The sequence below is a fragment of the Delphinus delphis genome, chromosome 6 (genome assembly GCF_949987515.2).
Source record: "Delphinus delphis chromosome 6, mDelDel1.2, whole genome shotgun sequence".
Taxonomy (NCBI): domain Eukaryota; kingdom Metazoa; phylum Chordata; class Mammalia; order Artiodactyla; family Delphinidae; genus Delphinus; species Delphinus delphis.
This window is the reverse complement of record NC_082688.1, coordinates 35,221,364-35,247,410: the sequence shown is the minus strand read 5'-3', so window position 1 is coordinate 35,247,410 and position 26,047 is coordinate 35,221,364. Positions and strand designations below refer to the sequence as shown.

At 44.8% G+C, this 26,047-nt stretch overlaps 1 protein-coding gene across 2 annotated transcripts in view; it reads right to left on the bottom strand.

Moving 5' to 3' along the window:
* The window catches only part of FBXO10 (F-box protein 10), a 68,533-nt gene that overhangs the window by 12,427 nt on the left and 30,059 nt on the right, over positions 1-26,047 (bottom strand). For both annotated transcript variants that reach the window (XM_060014501.1, XM_060014502.1), the window contains 4 exons: positions 14,271-14,861; positions 10,382-11,203; positions 5,756-5,905; positions 3,122-3,258 (listed from right to left, as the gene is read on the bottom strand). In XM_060014501.1, the coding sequence (XP_059870484.1) occupies positions 3,122-3,258; positions 5,756-5,905; positions 10,382-11,203; positions 14,271-14,855 (1,694 nt within the window). In that variant the 5' untranslated portion in view covers positions 14,856-14,861. The remainder of the gene's footprint in view (positions 1-3,121; positions 3,259-5,755; positions 5,906-10,381; positions 11,204-14,270; positions 14,862-26,047) is intronic.

Sequence of the window (26,047 nt, the reverse complement as noted above, 5' to 3'; positions counted from 1 at the left end):
AATGCTGTGTTCTCCTTCTCTACTGGAGGGGCACCGGCCCCCTCTCTTAGGAGGTGCCCTCCTACTTCCTACCATGCATGCAGCGGAAGGATTTAGATCCAAATATTCACCTGGCTCTTCAGAGCCCAACATAGGGCCTGGCTCCTCACAGAACCCCAGTGATTAGCAGTTGGCTGATAAATCTTCCCATCTCCCAGGGCAGGGTCCAAATGGTTTACTTCCTTCGGGGGAAGTCAAATGCCAACTGCATCTACATTATGTGTTTGGAGCAGAACAAGGTTAAAAACATCCTTATGTTTTTATTCAGACAGATCTGAAGTATCTGCTTTGATGTGATTACAATTTAATCAGCTGATGGTTACTGTGGGCTTCTAGAATTCAGGGTCAGAAGTAGTCCCTGGGCAAGGCACGCCTCATCCATATTTCTGAGAGCTGTGCCATAGCAGCAAATGCATGAGTGGTTTACTTTTAATACAAATCTCACTCACCTTCAGAAAGGATCCATGGCCACCTGGAGAAACATGTATGTGTGTGTACACAGGGTGGGCAGAACAAAGATAAAAGAGGTATCAGAAAACAGTAGGAAAAGGGGACAGATCACTGTTCCAAGAACCAAGGATGGGATATTAACGACAGATGAGCCAGTCTGAGTCCTGTGCTTCCTTGCAGCCAAGGCAAAAAAAGAGAAACACCATAGGTTATATAACTCACCGGCAAAAAAATACGCTGTGGTTTGCCTTATCTAGGCCACTTCAGGGATCTCGAAATTCATTCTGTATCCTCCCACAGATCCCTATCCGCCATCACACAGAAATATAAAGGAAAAAAGCACAACCTATTCTCTCAAAGCGACTGTTTTAAAAACCCAAGACACTGATCTCGTTGTAATATTCCTTGCTCAAAACCCTTCAACAGTTCACCAGCACCCGCAAGTTCTGGGTGTATGGCTGATATAACAAATTACCACAAACTGAGTGGCTTAGAACAACACAGATTCATTATCTTCCAGTTTAGGAGGCCAGAAGTCCAAACTGGATCTGATGGGGCTAAATCAAGGTGCCAGCAGACCTGTATTCCTTCTGGAGGCTCTAGGGAAGAATCCATTTATTGTCTTTACCAGCTTCTAGAGGCTGCCCATATTTCCTGGCCTGTGGCCTCATCACTCTGACCTCTGCTTCTGTTGATGCATTTCCTTCTCTCTGACTCTGACTCTCCTGCTTCCCTCTTCTAAGGACCCTTGTGATGACACTGGGCCCACCTGCATAACCCAGGATATTCTCCCCATCTTAACGTACTTAGTCACATCCGCAAAGTCTCTTCTGCCTCGTAAGACAGCATATGCACAGGTTCCAAGCATTAGGAAATGGATACATCTGAAGCGCCATTATTCTACCCACCACACTTGGTATTCGAGGTCCTCCGTGCTCCAGCATCAACCCCACTTTGTAGGCTGATCATCTACTCAGCCCCCCGGGCATCACATGCCCAGACATACCACCACATTTTTTACACCATTTTCCCTGGACATACCCCAAATTTCACTGCCCCAGGCCCAGAATGCCTTTTCTATGGCCATAAAATCCACCTCATCCTTCAAGCACAACTCAAATGTCAGTGCCCCACGTGCCCTGCCCTGACTTGCTCAGCTGAAATTGTGGCTGGGCTCCTTCTGCACCTGCATGAAGACCTATAAAGCATATGCTTTGGTGAGTCTTCCCTCACGGCTCCCGTCCCCAGAATGAGACTGCATGCTCCACGGAGGAGAGACTATTTGTACACACTTTTTATACTGCCGTCCCTTTACATGGAATAAACCCTCAAATGTGTGTTAAATGAATGACATGCATACATGCAAACCCATACTCTTATCTTAAGGCAATAATGCAAAAGATGGAAAAAGAGCTCTGTGATCACTAATTGTTTTTAGTAAGCTGTCTATAATAGCGAAAAAATAAGAGGCCTAGCAGTAATAGGTCCCACGAGCCATGCGGCGTGGCCAAAAAAAAAAAAAAAAAAAAAAATCCAGAGGAACAGTAATAGGACTAGTTCAAAAATGAGGGAATATCAAAACAATGGAACAGTTCTGAAACTGTCCAAAGTGATAAATACAAAGGTTCTGCAACAGCATGGAAAAGTACACATGGAATAATGCAGGGAAAAACTCTCAGAATACATTTGCTGAACATTAATGCCAGTGATTTTTGTAAACTGCAGACGTAACTGTGTGGGTCTTCTACTCCAAATCTTAACGTTCAAGCTGCAGTGACCAAAGGATCCAAGATTATCAGGGACAGTCCCAATTTAAGATGTTTTATACTAACGTCACAACTTGTGTCAGACCTTTTCTCAAGCGCCAGTGGGCCGTGTGCTACCCCTGAATCTGCTGAGCTCTGCTGCTTTACTCAAGCTGCTTCCTTTACTAGGTATGTCCACTCCCCATCTCCATGAGAGTCCAAAAGCTCTACCTGTATTTCAAAGTCTAACTCCAATGCCACCTCCCAAATGAGGCCTCCCACAGCCCCCTAGTCAGAATGATTCCCCCTCTCTTGGTACCACTTTGATAGTATTTATCACAGTCTGCGCCATATGACAGATGGGAAGGCAAATCCACGGCCCCTCCCACCTACAGCTTACACCACTGATTGATCACAGCATGCTTTCATGCTGAGGTCAGATGTAGCCTCCAGATCTTAATATAGCATCCCAGGTAGCCAAAATCAACTGACCAGAGTTGTCAGGTGAGTTGAAATCTCTATGTCATTCCCATCTTAGCATTATTTCTGAGCACACATGTCCTCCAGACTAAAGTAAGCTCCTAGGGAGCGGAGTCTGCCCTTGTTTACCTTTGTTATCATTATTAGAAGTTAGAAGTCCACCTAGTTAACTGGAAGGAAACACAGACACAAAAGCACAGAACACAGATGCAATACCACAAAAGGTTGTGTGACTGAGGTGGGATTATGGGTGAAGTCTGTCTCTTTCCTGCTTGCATCTGTACAGTTGTTTTCATAAACAAAAATGGTTTCAAATGAAGCAAAGACAGAGAGTAGGGAAACACAGAGATCAGAGAGGAAAGAGGGACCATGGGTGAACAGGATGGTCTGGGTACAGTGGCACATACCTCACGACTGGATTTCCGTGGTACAGGATGTAAATGCCAGCCTCCTTGTTTGAAAAGATTTGATTATTCCGGATGATGCCTTTCCCATTGCCAAGGACAACAATGCCAGAGCGAAGGCCGTGGTGGATCTGGTTACACTGCAAGTGAACACGAGACACCACAGAAGGCAGCTCAGACACGCCACTGAGAAGCAGAGTGCTCATTGCTGCCCCACCGCAGGGCCAGGATGAACCAGCAGAGAAAACTACGTTGCTGGAAGATCCCTAGCACAAAACAAAGTGAATGGGCTTCCCTGGTGGCATGGTCGTTAAGAATCTACCTGCCAATGCAGGGGACATGGGTTCGAGCCCTGGTCAGGGAAGATCCCACATGCCGTGGAGTAACTAAGCCCATGCACCACAACTACTGGGCCTGTGCTCTAGAGCCCGTGAGCCACAACTACTGAGCCTGCGTGCCACAACTACTGAAGCCTCTGCACCTAGAGCCTGTGCTCCACAAGAGAGGCCACCACAGTGAGAAGCCTGCACACTGCAATGAAGAGTAGCCCCCGCTTGCCGCAACTAGAGAAAGCCCGTGCGCAGCAACAAAGACCCAACGTAGCCATAAAGTAAAAAAATAAATAAAATTTTAAAAAAAGAAACAACAAAAAACAAAGTGAATGGACGCGGCCCTGCCCTCTCTGCACAGGTGCACACGTTGACACCTATGAGGGAGACTCCCAAGAGAGGAGTCTTCCCCACCCAGACTCTTGGGATGTAGTTACGCTGGCACTTACTGCTGAGGGCTCCTGCCCTTCATCTGCAATGCACACTACTGAAAATTTCTGAGCCTCTAAAGAGTCCCCAAAACACACGATCATTGGCTAGGCCATGTCATCCCAGGGCGCCCACCTCTCAGAAGGGGGCAGTGCCCCAGTACATGGGAACTTTGGCTAAGCGCAGTCCCAAGGGGCCACCCAGGGAAGGAGTGGGTCACTGGCTTCTAGTCTCCCCTTCTCATTTGGGGGGGACCTGTGGAAGGTACAGCCCCAGGGAGCTTAGGTGTCCCATGAGGCATGAGGTCACCAGGTGTACGAGCTATAATGACCCTTGGAGATTTTCATACCGTGCAAATGGGAAACAGGCCCAGGGTCATATAGTATGTTTGTGGCAGGGCCGGATCTGAAACCTAGTTTTTCTGTTTCCCAGTCAGTTAGTTGCTTTTGAACAGTGATGAAAATTTTAGGTTATAATAAATTATAATAAAATTGTTTCACTCTGATTGCTAATTTATAGCCTAAATACAATCCTATATTTAAACCAAAAAGCTAGCTGTTTCTCTTCCAAAATTATTTAATGGAAACACAGTTCTAGTTTGCTTTAAAGTGTTTCATGCTGCAAGCTCTCCTATTCTTACTCACTTTTCAGATTTTCCCCTGAAGGATTTGGCAGACTCACCAGAGTAACCGCTGCCTACAGAAGTCCCTCACAGGGTTGAAAAGCACAGGGAGAGAGGTGTAAGCAATGGTATTTCTATCCTGCACTGTTTCACAAAGGCAGATAATACTCCCTTCCCCCTCCACCTGCTAAACTGTCCTGCCCCCCCATCCCTGGGACGGCAAACTCCTCTCATCTCTCTGGCAACAGTGGCAATAATTTCCTGTCAAGGCCATGCATCAAATATCAGTTGCATGGCAGAAAGAGTGAGAGGAAGGGGCTGGCAGAGGACACTGGCCAGGCACGTCTCTTGAAATATAGTTAAGAACTTGCCTTTCTCTGCATTTGCAAGGGCAGTCTAGATGTACTGGGTTAAGAACATCCACCCTGAGTCAGACTGCCTGGATTCAAAGGCCAGCGCTAGCACTACATGTGTGATTTAGGGCAAGGTCCCTAGCGTCTTTGTGCCTCCATGTCTTCACCTATGAAATGGGAATAATAATAATTCTATCTCACAGGGTTGTGTAAGAGTTAAACCATGATTAAATAAATATATACCAAGTGCTTACAACAGTATCTGGCATATAATAAGCACTATGTATAGGATGGATATTATTTTTCCAAGCCCATAAAAAGTCCACTATGTTTCTCAATTTCTGGGAAACCTGTCTCTCAGAGAAGGCTGGAGCAAAACTATGGGGCAGGTCTTTCATGTCACTGGTCTCACATTCTAGGATTTTAAGTGGTTTTCACACTGGCTAAGATCAAACTCACTATGGCCTCACGATAGCCACGAAACAAGTTATCTTCAGAATAAATATCCTACGTGTCCTTTTAATAGTAAAGAATGAACTAATTTGGTGTTTTACTTTTGATCCAAGTGTCTTTCACGGCAGACATATCTTTATTCTTACCGAACTCAAAGCCCACAAGAGCATATCAGGGCTGAGGGAGGGAAGGCCCTGTGAATTTCCCTGTCTATCCAGTCCTCCTCCTTGCTAGGGGAGACTGCAGGGACGTACGTGACTTATGCAAAGTCACTCTCAATACATGGAGAAAGAGACCCAGAGTCACAAGGACACACAGAGAAAAGGGCAGGAACTACCTGCAAACAGGAAGCAACAGAAATTCAAGATGGCAACATTTGCTTAAACATCCTCAGAAAAGGTTTCTGAGTACCAAGAGCCACCCTGAAAGGGCAAGAAGATGGAGGAAGTACCAGAATGAGAGGGTTGGACTTTTTCCGGATGTCTACGCCGGCCTCCGCGTTGTCATAAATGTTGTTGCCGGCGATCAGGCCTCCGCCCTCCAAGCGAAGAAAGATGCCTGACGCTCTGCAGTGGTGAATGTGGTTCCTGAGCATGATGATCTAGGCAGAGGAGAGAGAGCCATTCATTTTCCTGTCACAAAGGTATTTTAAAAAACTGCTTGGGGAATACCTGAGTCTTCCTTTCCGTCTGGTCTGTGCAGTTCTACCTGATGCCAGACCAGCCACTCTCCGCCGTGTGCTCACGAGGACTGAGCCATTTCCGTGTCCTTCCTGGCTTTGCCCTACAGGCACTGCACCAACCTCACGCCAGTTCTTTACTAAAACCTGGATGGAAGCCTGGCTCTGAGCTCCACATTCACAGCCTCTGAGCAGGATAAATAACTGGATGACGGCATGGAAAGGACGCTTGGAGAAGGTGGGATTTAGTGGTCTGCAAACTCTACATGCAGTGCAGTTACATGAAGATTTCCAGTGGTCCAAGGGCACAGCTACTTTGAATGGAATCGAGTGCCAGATCCACCACTTCCGCACACACCTTTGCTGAACTTCACCTGCCTGAGGAAGCACCTGAGGGTAAAGTACCTCGTAGGCTGTCCTCTCCCACCTTCCTTTTTGCTTTCCACTTTTAAGACAAATATCCATTCTTGCCCGCTTTGCATCTCTTTTGCTGTATTATTATCCTGGGGTGGAAAAACCAATGGAACTCCAAGCTAAGAGACAATTGCAAGTGTTGGTATAAGATAAAGAAGCCTCTTTAAAACAAGGTACCATAACTCAGTAAACAGCTTATTAAGAGGATGCACTGCCACTTACATTCTCTTTTTAGCAATACTAAAAATCTAGAATACATATTGTTTTAAACAACTATGTATTAACAATGAAATGTACTACGTTAAGGTAAATTGTGTACTAACAATAAACACTGTACTACATTAGGATAAAACTCTGGGAGGGGTAAAGTATAATGGAAGTACAATTTCAAGGAGAAGCTTTCTGCTTAGAATGGGGAAAGTTGGAAAGAGCATTGCTCCCACACTTACAACAAGAAGATACAAAAACGTAACCTTTCTTGAATCCATCAGCGAGCTGAGGTTGCAGGACAACCAACTAGCCTGGAATCTAAGGGAAATAGGCACCTTCAAGGACACGAGATGTGAGTACTTGTTTGTCTGAAAAGACACAGATGCCATACTGGCCAGTAAGAAGAGTTCAGCTAACCGTTTCCATGAACTGTTAAAGGCCAGCTGTTAACTAGTGAGAGCACAGAAGCCCCGGGAGCAGCTGCATCTATTCACTTCTCCATGGACCTCGCCAGGTGCTCATGGAGAAAGACCGAGGGCAGGACGAGAGACAGGAGACAGCCTACCTCCTGGTGGGCGCTTGGGGGAAAGTACAGCCACTGTGGGAAAAGCACTAAGCCCCTCCTGTCCCAAAGAACAAGCCTTAAGCAGCTGGGGGAAGGGCAGCAAACCCTGTGGCTCTCAAGGGAGGGAACAGAAAATCAATAAACCCTTTACCCCTCAGGGAGGTGGGAGGAAAATATCTTGGGCCTCGATCATTAGAGCCCCCCTAGTGCTGAGGGGTGAGGCAGGACCACTGAAAAGGGCCTAGTGCCAAGGTCCTAAATCCACCGACACAGCACCTTCCTAAGACTAAGGATAAATGCAGACACGAGAGGCTCCCTATCACCCACTGTGCCACGAGGCTGGCCAGCCAGAGCCATGGCAGTGGCCTGCTGCTGGGAGGGGCAAGAGCATGGAGGAGCAGATGCAAAGGGAAGAACTAAAACAGAAAAGTCCACTGGCAAACCAGCCAAAGTAATGCAGGAGGAATCAGGAGCCTGTGGTTCACTGAAGGTAATTGTAACAACAAAATCCAAGCGTCACAAAAGAGGCATGCCCATTCCCACACATAGACACCATTTACCTCTGTCTCCACCGTCTATACAAGATACCTCACTTCCAACTAAAAATTACCAGATACCCAAAGAAGCAAGAAAAAAAAATCATGGTCAGTGATACTTTTCTTCATTCCCTCTGCCAGCCTCTACCCTCTCGGGAATGTTCTGGAGGGCAGAGGTAGGGCGGTTGCCCTCTGGCCACTGGATCAAGGGCTTGCTCCTGGCCACAGGGACCAGCTCAGTAAGCCAGCACTCCCGCCCACAGCTCCCCACTTGTATTAATGCCATTTGATATATGTGTTCCCAGAAGCTGCGTACTCATGAGACACCATGGGTTGTTTTAGTCAAAAGCCAGCCAAAATCAGCTTTTCAGGTTCCTTTTTGGAGACTCACTAGGAACAGCTGGCTGCACAATTCCTGCCACAAGTTCCCTGGGGACAACAGTTCCAGAGGGCTACAACGAAAGCTGTTTAACTTTTTGTCTCTCCTTGTCCATGACTCCAATTACCACCTGCTCCCAAGTCTGCATGTCAGGGCACATCTCTCTTCAAAGCTCCAGCCCCCCGTAACCAGATGGCACCTCTGCCTGATGTCACTGATGCTCCAAACTCAACGTGCCCACAACTGCACTCAGCATCTTTCTCTCCACATCCTAGCCTTCTTGGCTTCTCAGTTCCTGCCTTTGCCTCAGCCACTCACACCAGAAATCTAGGCCACATAACCTCGACCACTCCCCTCCCGAGGTTCTCCTCGCCACCTCTCCAGACTGCCCTGTTCCTCCTCTCCATGTACGGACCCTAATTATCCACTGCCCCGCACTGACTGTGTCTCCAGTCTTGTTCCCCTCCACTCCATTCCACACAAAGCTGACAGAAGGAGCTTTCCAAATGCAGATCTGACCACAATTCTCTGCTTCAAATCTTTCAGTGTGTTCCCACTGCCCTCAAGACAATTCCCATCTCTCTGACGAGACACCTGCCCCTGAGCTGACTGACTCTTGCTGACTAGCCCTCACCTCACGCTCTGGCTGTTGAGGTTACTTGCGACTCCCTGAGTGTTCTGCGTCCTATGTCTGGGCCTTCCCGCATGCCTCCTTTGCCTCACAGCTTCACCCTGCCAACTCCTAGTCTTCCTAGACAGCTTGGCCAGGCACCAGTCCTCCGGGAAAGATTTTTTTTTAAGTCTTAAAAAACACCAAACACATTTATGGAGTACTTGCTATGCACCAGACACACTGCTAAGCACTTTATATATATATATATGCATATATATGACCTCAGTCAATCCTCACCACACCTTGGAGTAGATAGTATCATTAGTCCAAAGGGCATATAGCTAATAAGGGGCAGAGCCTGAATTTGACTCAGAAGCCACACTCTTACTAACCATGCAAGGAGGAAAGCCCTCCTTGAGGGCTCACTCCAGATCCTTTCATTGTGGTCCCCCTGAGAGCAAAGCTGTCACCCACCCCTTTTATTTGACCTTTATCTTTTATTCTCTGTTCATAGCACAGTTTTATATTGTGTTTCCAGGGTAACACCACCTGAAATTCTCTTTGGAAATGGGTAAAATACAATTAATGCAATTGCTATTAATCATTCTAGAAGCCTTCAGAGACCTGCAAGACTCACATGTGACATCTGTACAGTGCCCTTCAGTTTTCTAAGTGCTTTGCCAATATTATGGCACTGGATCCTCACAAACCCCCAGTCGAAGAAGTGGGGCAGTATTTCCATTTCACATGAGAGGAAGGTAACGTTCACAGTGAATTAGAGGAGAAGTGAGACTCAAACCTAGGAGCTATGTCATGCTTCCGTCTAAAAGGCCATGTCTTTCCTTTTAGAAGCCTCTCCCATCCTGAGCTGTTACTGTCCTGTGGTGCCTGAGGGGGTTGCAGGTACAAGGCGCTGATGGCATGCAGAGCAGGATGATCCATTCTTAGTAAGAAGTCCATACATCTCAACGGGGCTTTCTAGGCCCTGGGCAACGTGGATTCTGCTTACCTCCCCTGCTCATTTTCCAGCGGTCCCCACCACACTGCTGAACTTGGCCTCACATCCAGGCCCCAGCACAGGATGTCTGCTGCCTGAACCCTCACTGTGCACCTCCTTTTCACCACACGCAGCCCATTTTCCTTGGTTCTCCTCGCCTCATCCTACTCAACTTAGACATCTCCTCGTCTGGGAAGCCTTCTCAACTACCCACACAGTTTGGATCACAGGCAGCGATCACGTCTCCCAAAATTATCCTGCATCCAGGCTAAAGAGCCCTTGTTCCTTCTACCAGGAGTTGGGTGACATATTTGAGAAGCAGCATAACATAGAGAAAGGAGGTGGAAGACCTGGATTCTAGTCCCCATTCTGTTTGGCCTCTAACCTGCTGTGTGATCCTGAGTGAGTCACCTTCCTCCCTAGGCCTATTTCCTCTTCTGTAAAATGGGAAGAATAGTTTCTGCCTCATCCAAATCAGATGACGGACATGAGGCAAGTGTGTGTTGTAAGATTAAAAGATGATTTTTTTAAAAAATGCATACTAGCACCATCCAAGCCCTCCTGCGTACAGCCCCTGAAGCCCTCTCACCACTCCAAAATCATGTTCCTTGTGACCCAGCGAGGCCTCATGGGTCTGTACAGTAAGCCTTATGACAGCACCTTGTTATTATGTATACATCGCACCTTGCTATTATGTATACATCGCACCGCATAAGTCAGGTTCCGGAAGATGTTTCCTTCCATCTTGGCTCGGCCATAAGAGCAAACGAAGACGCCTCCCTTCCCGTCCCGGAACAGGCACTTGCGGATGAGGCAGCCCTGCACAGAGCTGGCCAGCGCCATGGCCTCCCTGTCCTTCTGCAGCTCCTGGTGTAGTGAGTTCAGCACCAGGCAGCTGGGCAGCTGGATGGATGCTCCCGGCAGTGGTGGGCCCAAAAAGGAGCCCCCTAGAACCGGCCGCGGTCCCTGCACTTGGTAGGACAGTCTGTACGTGAGCTGGTCCTCATCCTCATCCTCACCGCTGGGACTCAGGCCTCCGTCGCTGCTGTCTGGGGTCCGGGCCACCCTTTCCCCATCGCTGCCCACCTCTGCCTCCTGTGAGCCAGCCTTGGGGGAGCCAGTTGCTGGGCTGGTAGGGCTCTGGCTACCCTCAATGACAATGCCACAGGTTCTTGGGCTCCAGGCCTGGTCCCTGCTTTCCAGGTCCAAGGACATTAAAGAGTCAGAGTCCTCTGTTGGGAGCACGCTGGGAGAGGACCTGATAAGCCCTAAGAGATGCGTGTAGGCCCAGTTGTTCTCTGAGGATGGGTGGCCCTCAACAGTCACAGAGTTGTTTTCACTGCCCACAAATTCACAGTTTTCCAGGACACACAGGGGCACATTGTGCAGAAAGACATGGGTGTTTTTGAAGGTGCAAAACTTCACTTGGCAGGTGCCCGGGCCATGGACCTGGATGTGTCCATTCTCAAAGTTGCAGTTGTCAAACTGGACGTGACCTGAAGTTGTCTGGGGAACGAAAGAGAGAAAGTGGGTGTAACAGGGGTAAGATCTGTTTTGCTAGTCAGAGCTCTAACTGTTCCGTAAGGGGATGGCACCTGGAAAGGCCATCTGTCCTGCTGGTCATGTTCCCTTCCCCACAGGGCAAGGGTCCTGCCAGCCCCAGGAGGAACCAGGAGCTGCTGTGCATCAGAAGGAGGATCATTCGGAGCTGCCTTCCCTCCCCTCCTTCCAATCCCAAAGGGCAGGAGACAAGAGTGGAAACGGATAATGGCAGAAAAGTTCACTTTCTGGAGCAGGGCCCTTCCCCAAACCCTCAAATCTCAAGTAAATTCCACCAGTGCTCATGAAGCGCTTAATGAGAATAAAGAGTTTGGCGTGGGGGGTGGGAGGTAACATGGAGAAGGCGGAAGATGCTGAATGCTCAGAGGGATGCTACGTGAAATGGAATCGACTCAATACTGGAGATGAACCAGGAGACGGTCGCTCAAGGGAGAAATGATGAGGGAGAGCTTTGGATTCTCACAAACACAGGAACTGGCTGGGATGTGAGCCCAACTTTACCAAGCCCTCTGATGGGTGAGGGTCCCATGTGGTGTCTCAGTTACACGGAGACTGTGTCCCACCAGGTGGTGTTCCTCCGGGTCTCTCCTTCCAAAGCACTATCCCTTCATTCGAATCCTCCCTTGGCCCTGCGAGCCTGCCTCCACCTGAGCCTGCAGCCCTGAGGTTCACCACATAGGCCAGTCTGGAGTGCGGAGTCAGGACAGAGCTGGGCAAAGCCAGAGGGCTGACAGAGGCCAGGGTGGGCCAGGAGGGGCTGAGCTCTGCTGGGGCTGGACCAGCAGTGGGAGGCCCAGACACAGGTGCTGGGAAAGTCTGCGTGGGAACTGGTGCTGGTGCAGAACTACGGCAGGAGACAGCAGGCCACGTCCCTAAAGAGGGGGACAAGGTGTACTGCCGTGACCGGGTGAGTGCCCTGAGCAGTGGCTAAGAGTGCGGGCTCTGGGGGTCCAGCTGCAGGGCCCAGCTCCCAGCTCTGCCTCTTCCAGGTGTGTTATCTTGGATAAACACATCACTTCTCTAAGCCTCAGTTTCTCTGTCTGCAACACGGGGCTCACGAACTAACAAAGCACCAGGCACGGAGCCATGCACAAAGCTGGCACGTGAGAAAAGCCAGCTGTTATCATCTGGGGTCAAGGGACGTGGAGAGCAGAGAGTTCTCTGGGGTGGGGGTACTACTCAGCCCTACGGAACAGCCCACCTGAGACCCTCAGCCTTCCAGGCCTGACAGAGAAGACCAGCCACTCTGCATTCCTGAAAAAGAGCTGCTTCTGGATTCCACACCAAGCTCCATGAGATGTACTTGAACCATAAAATGAGGTAGTAGTGTCTCATGATCCCACTTAGTAATCCCTGGACAATTTTACATTCTCTAGCAGTGACCTCCCTTGAGAGCTTGTCCCAGAACTTAACTCCCCTTAACCTCTCTAGTTCTTCCCTATGGCTAACCTAACTTTTTCTTGCTGCAGTTTAAGTCTATTTTCTCTTACTTGGTCCTCTCTGTAGAAAAACCCTGGCTCTCTAGAGACGCAGAGTCATTGCTAGAGTTCTCCTCAGAAGTCATAAAAAACGGCTGTGAAGTCACCCTGGCCTTTGCATTTTTCAGGCAAGGTCATCCTAGCCCCCTGTCCTGCTTTTAGTTAAAAGACAAGCATGGACTGAGCACTAATATATGCCAAGCACAAAGCCAGATGGTGGGCTGGGCTACAAGGTCTACGGCCAGGACCCACCCCTTGAGGATCTGCAGCTGCACTTGTGAGGGGGAAGTGGAGGCTGAAGAATAAATGACTATGAAATGTGGAAGGTATGGAAACGAACCGTTCTTCCAGATCTGCAGATGAGCACAGAAGGACTCCATCGGTTCTTCTGAAATGTTCTAAGTAGCGAACAGCCTTTTAAGCTTCCAGGGAATGCAGAACAATGTAATTTCAAAAGGGGTTAGACTCAAAGGCCTGGATTTGAGTTCTAACCTCACTAATTATCCACTTGAGAAAGTTACTCAGCATCTCTGAGCCTCAGTGTCCCTCATCTGCAAAATGGGGACACACCTACTCTGTCTACCACAACTGTTTGTTGTGGGGATCAAATGAGGCCACAGATGGAAAGTCACCTATCTTATGATTACAGGCTTTGGACCCTACCTCTGTCCCTTACAAAGTCTGAGACCCTTGCTGAGGCTCCATCTGCTCATCAATAAAGCCAGCTGACACTGCCCATCTTAATCATGGCTGTAAAGCACGTGGCTGGCAAAGAGTAAGTGCATCATAAGTGACTGGTGGCATAATGATCATTACGAACGTGAGAGACAATTTGGTTGTTATTGGTAGAACAGTGGCAATATAATTTTTGTTGACTAGGTACAAAATCCATGTATCACAATCAGTTTCTAGGCAATGCAGCTCCTGGCGGTCTATAGCTATTAGCTCTAGACTGTTCTGCCAGAAGCTACCAACATCCCAACACATGCTTTTCTTTGGAAACAACTGCTCTGTTCCTAGAAGGAATGTGTTCTCCTGATATTTCCTGACCCTCTCTCCAGTCAGCCTTGGCAAAAGCCTGACCTTCCTTGACCCTCTGCAGAGTGGGGCTAATGTGCTGAAGGTCACTGGCCTGCAGAGCCCCCCTCTTTGGCCATCTCTCTGGGAACGCTGTCTGTTCTCTGCTTCCTGTCACCATGTGGCATGTGGCATGCTCCCGGAACCTGGCTGCTCTACCTGTGGTCCCAGTTGGTCCAGGTTGGAAAGGAAGAAGTACAAAGCAATTTTGGCCTCCAGTGCAAGGCTCATTTTTTTAAGTACAGCTTTTTCAGGAATAAAGCAGAATATTGATCTCTACTGATCCCTGTGCCTCTTTCTCAACTGGTGCAGAACTCACAGGAGTGTGTTATAGGACTAATGACTGAACTCTCTCTCTTTTTCTAATTCCAACAAAAAAAGGGTTACAAACCCACTGAGAAGAGGGCAAGGCCCAGGGTCAGGCCGGGAGAGGCTATCCATCTGAGGTAGACACCCACCTTAAACATGAAGGGTGAGAACCAGGCTGGCATGAAGACGAGGTTGCACAGGCGTGTGGTTGAGCACTGCTGGTCAATGCTGGCTAGCAGGGCCACTTCGCCCAACTTCCCGTGGCCTACGATCTCCACGGGCACCTTCAGGATAATTTCACCTTGCTCTTCGTGCAGACCTGGGAACAGCAGGATTCGGTCAAATAGGCTGGACATGGCCAGGGCACTGCCTAGGCTGTGAAACTCATGGCCTGGCCCGACACTCAGGGTACGACGTGTCCTCCTCCGGCGAAATAGAGAAAAGCAGACAGAGGTCTCCAAGATCGCAGCATTCTTGGTCCACATCTTGGAGGCAAGGTAATGCTGCTTGAAGGCCTCCCTCCAAGACTCAGGTTCCACATCAGGCTGGTTGGGCCAGTTGGGGTGGCGGCACTCAGTGTAGCCCAGATACAGCTGCCGCCAGCGAGTCCTATCAAGACTGAGGATCAGTTCATACCAGGCCCTGCACACTAGGCTGCAACGGCCCAAGTCGGGAAGGGGCAAGTAGGCTAAGATCATGCGCCACAGCTCCAGGGGGAGGCTGCCAGCCTCCATCGTCACCTGGGAGACAGACACAGAACAAAAGAGTTTTTGTCTACGCTGCTTACAGTCCCCCTTCTTAAAATATCCCCTGCCTTCTGACCCCAGGGGTGAACAGGCACCTAGGCCCAGCCAATCACAGGACTCCACCCACTGAGTCAGAATCGTTCCCTGGGATTTTTCTACCTGCAATCAGCAGGGAAAACTTTCTTTTCTCTTAAAGACACTATAAAGATATGACCTAGTTTAGACTAGGTTTAGTTTGGACTAATACAGAGGGAACCCATCTTTGGCTGTTACTGTCCTAGAGCTCTCTCTACTCATCACGGATCAAATCCTCATGGGAGGCAACCTCAGGAAAACTGCTGCTGAGGTTTCTGGTCCTGGCTCTGCCACTGGTTACTCATGTAACCCTAGTGTCCCAAGCATCTACTGGGCTAGCTGCCCAGCCATCTGCTCCCATGATTTTTTTGGGGAAAATATCCCTCCCCCCACCAACAGTTTACACCACTTGCTTATAGAGGTAGGGCTTTCCGCAGCCCTGTGTGTGGAATAACACTACCCAGACCCCTGGCTGCAAATGACTGGACTCTGGATGGCTCCACTGGGCCACTGAGATCTTTAGGGGAATGTGAGTTGCAATTCTAGAATCAGATTGACTTCTTTCCTGAATGGAGGGGAATGAGTGGCTTGTTTCCTAAGCTATAAACTCAGGAACAGTTGTTGGTGACCATTTTCTCTGGGGGCAGGGGAGGGTGGAAGCAGAAGAAGCTGGTCTGCATTGAGAGGAGGATGAATGAGAGGCACAGAAAAAAGCAGAGAAAAGGGCAGAAACAAGGGGCATCCCAGTGTTTCTCCAGCACTGCAGGTCACAGTTCCAGTCTACTCTCAAAGCTCAGCTCCATCCTTGCCTTTTGAATCCCTTCAGCTACCTCTGTACTCTTCTAGCAAATTCTCCTTTTTGCCTAAGCTGGCTTCACTGCATTTCTGTTGTTTACACCTAGTTTAAGCTCTATCAGTGTCAGTTTCCCCACCTAAAAAACAAGGCAGCTGAATTAGATGACCTAGAGCAACTTCCAAGTCTGAACCCTGTAAGGTCTCTAGACAACTAGAAACTAAAACTGGAAACAGGGCCGACTCCATCACTGACTTTAATAATCAAGTTGTCCACCTCTCCAGGGCCTTAGTTTTCCCCTCAATTTTATAAAAATGATGATCAAACTTGTCAGCCATTAGCCCCAAGAAGGCTAAAAACACAGATGTGTGATTACATCTGATAGAAATTCTAAGCCTCCTCCAGACAGGTATGGCTTTAACTCTACATATTAGTATCAGAGCCCAGATATGCAGGTTCTTCCATCATGATCACCCAGTGAGGCTTTATGAAGTTCTCAGTAGCACTGGAGAAGAACTGGCTCTGGACTGGTAAGCATGATGTAGAGAGGAAAGAAAGGCTGGGCTCCTGATAACTGCAACTGCCCCAGGCAAATGCAATTTTACTCATGGTGGTTTCTGTGACACCCGTGTCTCCTGTTCCTCATCCCTTCTTTAGCTACACCTTCCCAGCCTTTTAAGGAGAAGAATGTTTTTCTATCCCTTCTCTAATCATTCTCTAGCTAAGTGATCACATTCGTTCCCTTGATTTCAACTACCAGTGTAAATTCAGGACCTCAGAGTCTGAATTTCCAGCCCCTGCTGTCTCTTTCAAGCTCCGTACATGAATACCCAATTGCTGGCCAGACGTTTCTACCTGAAGGTTCCACAGACACTAAAAACTCAGCATCATATCCAAAATGGAACCTCACCTTCCAATTTAGGCCATGACAGAATTCCTAGAACTGGATTCTCCTGCCTGCCACAAACAAGGCAACAGAATCCATGCTCTCAGGCACTGAATAGCAAGCCACAAAGGACTGTGATCTTAGAGAGCAAGGAAACAGGAGGAAAGTGCATGACTGCTCCAGCTGTCATCTTGGGGCACCTTCTCATTGTGGGGTAGGGAGATGGAGCCCAGGCAGAGTGACAGTCTACTGAGCAGGCAGATTTGAGTTCTGGGCTGAAGCGGCTGAAATCTGCCAGGCAGGGTATCCAGAGGGCGTGAGCGACACAGCGTGGGGGTGGGTTTGGCGGGCAGTTTCTTGGCTGAAAGCTGGACCACACGCGTACAGGGTGGGACTTCCAAAGACCTAGTAGAAATTGCCTTCTCTGGGGTAAGTGGTGATACTAGAGATCAGGCAGAGCTGGGAGATCATGGAATTCCACCCAGAATATGGAGCATTCATACTGAGACTCAGAAAGGATGTGCCATGGGAATAAATTCAAATCGGAAGAATAAAGTCAAGCTTCATAGGATCAAAGGGTTCTTCCAGTAACTTATGCCTGCTAGAATGAAATTTAACAGTCCTAAAAAAAAAAAAGGACAACATAATCTAGACTCCCTCAACATGTCAGCTACAAGATATTGTGATGTTGGCATAAGAAAACTAGAGAGTCCTAAGACCCAGTTCCACCCACCTGTGGGCAGGCACCAGTCCCTCCCACCTGTGGGCAGGCACCAGTCCCTCCCACTAGGAAGCCAGCACAAGCCCTTGGACCCTCATCCACCAGGGGGCAGACACCAGAAGCAAGAGGAGCTACAATTCTGCAGCCTGAGGAATGGAGGCCACAAACACAGAAAGTTAGACAGAACAAGATGGCAGAGGAATATAACCCAGATGAAGGAACAAGATAAAACTCCAGAAGGACAACTAAGTGAAGTGGAGATAGGCAATCTGCCTGAAAAATAATTCAGAGTAATGATAGTAGAGGTGATCCAAGATCTCGGAAAAAGAATGGAGGCACAGATTGGGAAGATACATGAAATGTTTAACAAAGAGTTAGAAGATTTAAAGAACAGAGATGAACAATATAAGAACTGAAATGAAAAATACAGTAGAGGGAATCAATAGCAGAATAAATGAGGCAGAAGAACAAATAAGTGAGCTGGAAGACAGATGGTGGAAATCACTGCTGAACAGAATAAAGAAAAAAGAATGAAAAGAAATGAGGACAGTCTGAGAGACCTCTGGGACAACATTAAATGCACCAACATTCACATTATAGGGATCCCTGAAGGAGAAGAGAGAGAGAAAGGGCCTGAGAAAATATTTGAAAACATAATAGTTGAAAACTTCCTTAACACGGGAAAGGAAACACTCAAGTCCAGGATGCGCAGAGAATCCCATAGGGGATAAACCCAAGGAGGAACACGCCAAGATACATACTATTCCAATTGACAAAAATTAAAGACAAAGAGAAAATATTAAAAGCAACAAGAGAAAAAGCAACAAATAACATACAAGGGAATCCCCATAAGGTTATCAGCTGATTTTTCAGCAAAAACTCTGCAGGCCAGAAGGGAGTGGCATGATATATTGAAAGTGATGAAAGGGGAAACCCTACAACCAAGAATACTCTACCCAGCAAGGCTCCCATTCAGATTCTAGGGAGAAATCAAAAGCTTTACAGACAAGCAAAAGCTAAGGGAATTCAGCACCACCAGACCAGCTTTACAACAAATGCTAAAGGAACTTCTCTAGATGGAAAAGAAAAGGCCACAACTAGAAACAAGAAAATTACGAATGGAAAAGCTCACCAGTAAAGGGAAACATACAGTTAAGGTAGGAAATCATTCACACACAAATATGATACTTAAACCAGTAATTGTGAGAGGAGGAGAATACAAATGCAGGATATTTGAAACACATTTGAAATTAAGAGATCAGCAACCTAAAACAATCATGCATATATATAGACTGCTATACCAAAACCATGGTAACCGCAAACCAAAAATCTACAATAGATACACACACAAAATAAAGCAATCCAAACACAACACTGAAGACAGTCATCAAATCACAAGAGAAGAGAACAAAAGAGGAAGGGAAGAAAAAAGACCCACAAAAACAAATCCCAAACAATTATCAAAATGGCAATAAGAACATACATATTGATGATTACCTTAAATGTAAATGGATTAAATGCTCTAACCAAAAGACACAGACTGGCTGAATGGATACAAAAACAAGACCTGTATATATGCTGTCTACAAGAGACTCACTTCAGATATAGGGACAGAAACAGACAAAGTGAGGGGATGGAAAATGGTATTCCATGCAAATGGAAATCAAAAGAAAGCTGGAGTAGCAATACTCATGTCAGACAAAATAGACTTTAAAATAAAGGCTGTTACAACAGACAAAGAAGGAGGTTACATAATGATCAAGGGATCAATCCAAGAAGATATAACTGTAAATATATATGCACCCAACATAGGGGGGCCTCAACATATAAGGCAAATGCTAACAGCCATAAAAGGAGAAACTGACAGTAACACAATAATAGTAGGGGACTTTAACACCCCACTTACATCAATGGACAGATCATCCAGAAAGAAAATCAATAAGGAAAGACAGGCCTTAAATGACACATTAGATCACATGGACTTAACTGATATTTACAGAACATTCCACCCGAAAGCAGCAGGATACACATTCTACTTAAGTGCACACAGAACATTCTCCAGGATAGATCACACGCTGGGCCATAAAGCAAGCCTTAGTAAATTTAAGAAAATTGAAATCATATCAAACATCTTTTCTGATCACAATGCTATGAGATAAGAAATCAACTACAAGAAAAAAACAGTAAAAAAAAGCAAACACGTGGAGGCTAAACAATATGTTACTAAACGACCAATGGATCACTGATGATACCAAAGAGGAAATAAAAAAATACCTAGAGACATATGAAAACAAAAACACAACAATCCAAAACCTATGGGACGCAGCAAAAGCTGTTCAATTAGGGAAGGTAAAAGCAATACAATCTTCCTCAGGAAACAAGAAAAATCTCAAACAACCTAACCTTACACCTAAAGTAACTAGAGAAAGAATAACAAACAAAACCCAAAGTTAGTAGAAGGAAAGAAACCATAAAGATCAGAACAGAAATAAATGAAATAGAGGTGAAGAAAACAACAGAAAAGATCAAGCTGGTTCTTTGAAAAGATAAGAAAAACTAATAAACCTTTAGCTAGACCCAACAAGAAAAAAAGGTAGAGAGCTCAAATCAACAACATTAGAATGAAAAAGGAGAAGTTACAACCGACACCACAGAAATACAAAGGATCATAAGAGACTACTACAAGCAACTATATGCCAATAAAATGGACAGGCTGGAAGAAATGGACAAATTCTTAGAAAGGTACAATCTTCCAAGAATGAACCAGGAAGAAATAGAAAATATGAACAGACCAATCACAAGTACTGATATTGAAACTGTGATTTAAAAACTTCCAACAAACAAAAGTCCAGGACCAGATGGCTTCACAGGTGAAGTCTACTAAACATTTAGAGAAGAGTTAACAGCTATCCTTCTGGAACTATTCCAAAAAACTGCAGAGGAAGGAACACTCCCAAACTCATTCTATGAGGCCACCATCACTCAGGTACCAAAACCAGACAAAGATAGCACAAAAAAAGAAAATTACAGGCCAATATCACTGATGAACATAGATGCAAAAATCTTTAACAAAATACTAGCAAACCAAATTCAACAATACATTAAAAGGATCATACACCATGATCAAGTGGGATTTATCCCAGGGGTGCAAGGATTTTTCAATATCTGCAAATCAATCAGTGTGATACACCACATTAACAAATTGAAGAATAAAAACCATATGATCATCTCAATAGATGCAGAAAAAGCTTTCGATAAAATTCAACACTGATTTATGATAAAATCTCTCCAGAAAGTGGGTATAGAGGGAACCTACCTCAACATGACAAAGGCCATCTATGACAAACCCACAGCTAACATGGTACTCAACAGTGAAAAGCTGAAAGCATTTCCTCTAAGATCAGGAACAAGGTACGGATGTACACTCTTGCCAATTTCATTCAAGATAGTTCTGGAAATCCTAGCCATGGCAATCAGAGAAGAAAAAGAAATAAAAGGAATCCAAATTGGAAAAGAAGAAGTAAAATGGTCACTGTTTGCAGATGACATGATACTATACATAGAAAGTCCTAAATATGTTACCAGAAAACTACTAGAGCTCATCAATAAATTCAGTAAAGTTGCAGGATACAAAACTAATGCACAGAAATCTCTTGCATTTCTATAAACTGACAACAAAAGATCAGAAAGAGAAATTAAGGAAACAATCCTATTTACCATTGCATCAAAAAGAATAAACTACCTAGGAATAAACCTACCTAAGGAGACAAAAGACCTGTACTCTGAATACTGTAAGATGCTGATGAAAGAATTCAAAGATGACACAAACAGTTGGAAAGATATACCATGTTCTTGGTTTGGAAGAATCAATATTGTCAAAACAACTCTACTACCCAAGGCAATCTACAGATTCAATGCAATCTCTATCAAATTACCAATGGCATTTTTCACAGAACTAGAACAAAAAATTTTTTAATTTGTATGGAAACACAAAAGACCCCGAATAGCCAAAGCAATCCTAAGAAAGAAAAATGGAGCTGGAGGAATCAGGTTCCCTGACTTCAGACTATACTACAAAGCTACAGTAATCAAGACAATATAGTACTGGCACAAAAACAGAAATATAGATCAATGGAACAGTATAAAAAGCCCAGAAATAAACTCATGCACCTATGGTCAATTAATCTACGACAATGGAGAAAAGACAGTCTCTTCAATAAATGGTGCTGGGAAAACTGGACAGCTACATGTAAAAGAATGAAATTAGAACATTCTCTAACACCATACAGAAAAACAAACTCAAAATGGATTAAAGACCTAAATGTAAGACTAGATACTATGAAACTCTTAGAGGAAAACATAGGCAGAACACTCTTTGATGTAAATTGCAGCAATATCTTTTTGGACCCACCTTCTAGAGTAATGAATATAAAAATAAACAAATGGGACCTAATTAAACTTTAAAGCTTTGCACAGCAAAGGAAACCATAAACAAAATGAAAAGACAATCCACAGAATGGGAGAAAATATTTGCAAATGATGCAACCAACAAGGGATTAATCTCCAAAATACACAAACAGCTCAGGCAGCTCAATATCAAAAACAAACAAACAAATCAAAAACTGGGCAGAAGATCTTAATGGACATTTCTCCAAAGAGGACATACAGATGGCCAAAAAGCACATGAAAAGATGTTCAACATTGCTAATTATTAGAGAAATACAAATCAAAACTACAATGAGGTAGCACCTCACACTGGTCAGAATGGCCATCACTGACCATCACTGAAAAGTCTACAAACGATAAATGTTGGAAAGAGTGTGGAGAAAAGCAAACCCTCTTACACTGTTGGTAGGAATGTAAGTTGGTACAACCGCTATGAAGAAGAGTATGGGGGTTCCTTAAAAAACTAAAAATAGAACTACCATATAATCCAGCAAGCCCACTCCTGGGCATATATCTAGAGAAAACCATAATTCAAAAAGATACATGCACCCCAATGTTCACTGCAGCACTATTTACAATAGCCAAGACATGGAAGCAACCTAAATGTCCATCGACAGAGGAACAGATAAAGAAGATGTGGTACATATATACAATGGAATATTACTTGGCCATAAAAAAGAATGAAATAATGCCATTTGCAGCAACATGGATGGACCTGAGATTATCATACTAAATGAAGTAAGTCAGACAGAGAAAGACAAATATCATATATCACTTATATGTGGAATCTAAAAAAATGATACAAATGAACTTATTTACAAAACAGAAAGACTCACAGACTTCAGAAACAAACTTATGGTTATCAAAGGGGAAAGGTGGCAGTGGGGAGGGATAAATGCATATATACAGTCTGTATGTACACATTACTATATACAAAATAGATAATCAGCAAGGACCTGCTGAATAGCACTGGGAACTTGACTCAATATCCTGTAATAACCTATATGGGAAAAGAATCTGCCAAAGAATGGACATATGCATATGTATAACTGAATCACTTTGCTGTACACCTGAAACTAATACAACATTGTAAATCAACTATACTCCAATACAAAATAAAAATGAAACTAAAAAAAAAAAGAAAACTAGAGAGTCCAGAAATAGATTTGTACATATACTGGTCAACTGATTTCTGACAAAACATCAATGCAATTCAGTGGATGGAGAAAAGTCTTTTCATCAAATGGTGCTGGAAAAATAATATCCGTATGGAAAAAAAAAGAACTTTTGCCTCATACCTTACACCATACATGAAAAAAAGTAACTCAAGATTGATTATAGACATACACATAAAAACTAAATCTATAATGCTCCTAGAAGAAAATATAGGAAAATACATTTGCAACCTTGGGGTAGGCAAAGATTTCTGAGAACACAAAAGGCATTAATCGTTAAAAAAAAACCTAGTAAATTGGTCTATCAAAATTAAAAATTTCCGTTTATCAAAAGACATCATTAGGAAAAGAATGATAGAACGGGGAAAAATATTTGCAATACAACATACACAGGACAAAGGGCTTGAATCCAGGATATATTAAGAAATCCTACAACTCAGTAATAACAAAACCCAATAAAAAATAGGCAAAGATTTGAACAGAAACTTCAAAAAGAAAAATGAACAGCCGATAAACTCATGAAGAGATACTCAACATCATTAGTATTCATTATTACTCAATTTGTATTAAAACCATGATGAGATAAATGTGTGTTTCACACACACTAAAATGGCTAAAATTAAGAACACTGAAAGCATCAAGGATGTGAAGTAACCAGAATTCTCATACATTGTTGGTAGGAGTATTAAATACTAGAAGCACTTCAGGAAACTGGCGATTTCTTCTGCAGTTAAAACATACACCTATCCCGGGACTTCCCTGGTGGTCCAGTGGTTAAGAATGCTTCTTGCAATGCAGGGGACACAGGTTCGATCCTTGGTCGGGGAACTAAGATCCCACATGCCGTGGGGCAACTAAGCCCGCGCACCACAACTACAGGGCCCATGTGCTCTGGAGCCTGCAAGCCACAACTAGAGAGAAGCCCATGCACCACAATGGAAAATCCTGTGTGCCGCAACTAAGACCCAACACAACCAATAAATAAATAAATAAATATTAAAAAAACAAGCAAATCAAAAAAACCACATACCTATCCTGTGACCTAGAAATTCCACTCCTAGATATTTACCCAAGATAAGTGAAAATGTACATGTACAAAAGGACTGATTTTAGAATGTTTACAGCCGCTTTATTCCTAATAGTAAAACAAACAGACAGAAAACTAGAAACAACCCAAATGTCCATCAACAGAAGAGTGGATAAACAAATAATGGTGTATTCGTACAATGGAATACTATTCAGCAACAAAAAGGGATGAACTGCTGATAACACACAACATGGATGAATTGCAAAAAGAATGTGCTAGGCAAAAGAAATTAGTCACAAAAGACTACATATTGTATGATTCCATTTAGGTGAAGTTCAAAAACAGATAAAATCATCTATGGTGACAAAAATCAGAACAGTGCCTGCCAATGGGGTAGGGATTGACTTGCGGGGGTCAAGAGGAAACTTTGGGAGTAAAGGAAAAGCTTTACAGCTTCACTGGTATGTAAGTTATATAGGTACATACATGTAAAAAACCCTCACTGGACTGTATGCTTCCGTTCTGTGCATTTTATTGTGTGTAAACTTTGTCTCGAATTTAGGGAAACCTCCTTAATTTCTCTTCTGTCTCCTTCCCTCCCTCTCTCTCCCGGATAGCCTCTCAAGCCTTATGTTTCTGCCTCCTTAAGTACTCTCAAATTAGTCTTTGCTCTCTACCCTCTCTGTCACTGTGTTATTTCTGGCTTCACCATCTTTAGTCTGGATTACTACAGTAGAGTCTTAACCGGTCTCCCTGGAACCACTCCTGCCTCCATCCAATCCATCTGACATTCAGCTGCCAGAGGAATCTTTCTAAAATATGAATCTGGTCTGGTCGCTTAGTGTGAAATTCCTCAGTGGCCCCCCATGGCTTCTAGGATAAAGTCTAGTACAGAAGACAGGTCATGAGCTTGCTTATTTCTCTGGTCTCATCCCTGACATTCTTCCCACCCTACTCTCACAATCCCAGTAATATCTCTACAGATGGCCTTTCCTCATCCTCTCTCCTTAGATATGAAGTGCCTCGCTGGCTTCCAATGGCAACCTGAGAACAGCTCTATCACACAGCCTGTTTAAAATGTAAAACAGGACAGAGGACACAAAGCAAATGTGTAGGTTAGCAAATTGATTTATAAGGCAAACATCCTGTTAATCACCTCCTAGGTCAAAAAACAATTTTGCCAGCCAGAAGCCTCTCCATGTGCCCATCCCAATCCCGCCCCCCAGAGTAAACATTTTCCTCCTCACCTAAGCATGCATCGTTAGTATAGTTTTAGTTTTGTCCTTAGGTTTTGAGCTTGATAAGTGTTTGAGTCTCATTCCACCTACAGGTTCCCCTTCCATCCTTTTCTTTTCTTTACTACATATCTGTTGAAGAACTTGAACAATTTGACCGAAGTTTCTCAGTCTGGACTTTGCCGACCGTGTATGTTCTCGTGGGAGAGTTCACTTTTTCGCCCTGTCAGCTGATTTCCTGCATATTGGCAGCTGGATCAGGGGCTAGACTAGACTCAGGTTCCATCCCTTTAGCAAGTCTACAAGTGGTGGTGTATCTTCTTATCAGGAGATGTCCACAAGTCTGGCTGTCGCTTTTTTGATGTCAGTGCCCACTGACACCCAATGCCTAGACCCATTCATTTCCCTGAAGGTAAAAAAACAGTGAAACTCCAACTGGATCATCTTGTTTTGATTTATTTGCTGAAATAACTTTCAGCAAATAGGAGAGTCTTCTCTTCATCCATCATTTGGTTACTCAGAGGTACAGTCCACTTAGGAAAGGCCAACTTGACTCTTTCATTTCCCAGGTTTCAAGATGATGAATTTGTCCCGTTATACTTTGAAGGTAACCAATTTGGGTTTGTGTGTGCATGTGTTTAAACTATTATTATAAACACATGGATTTAAACATATTGTATGGCTTTCAAGTCTTTGAATTTGCTATTCTTCCTGAAGCTCAAATTGAGCCAGCATTGGCCTCGATTTAGTTCCTCAGTGCTTCTGGCACAACCTCAGTAATCTTTGATCGTTTCCTTGCTATGTGGTACTTCAAGATGTTCC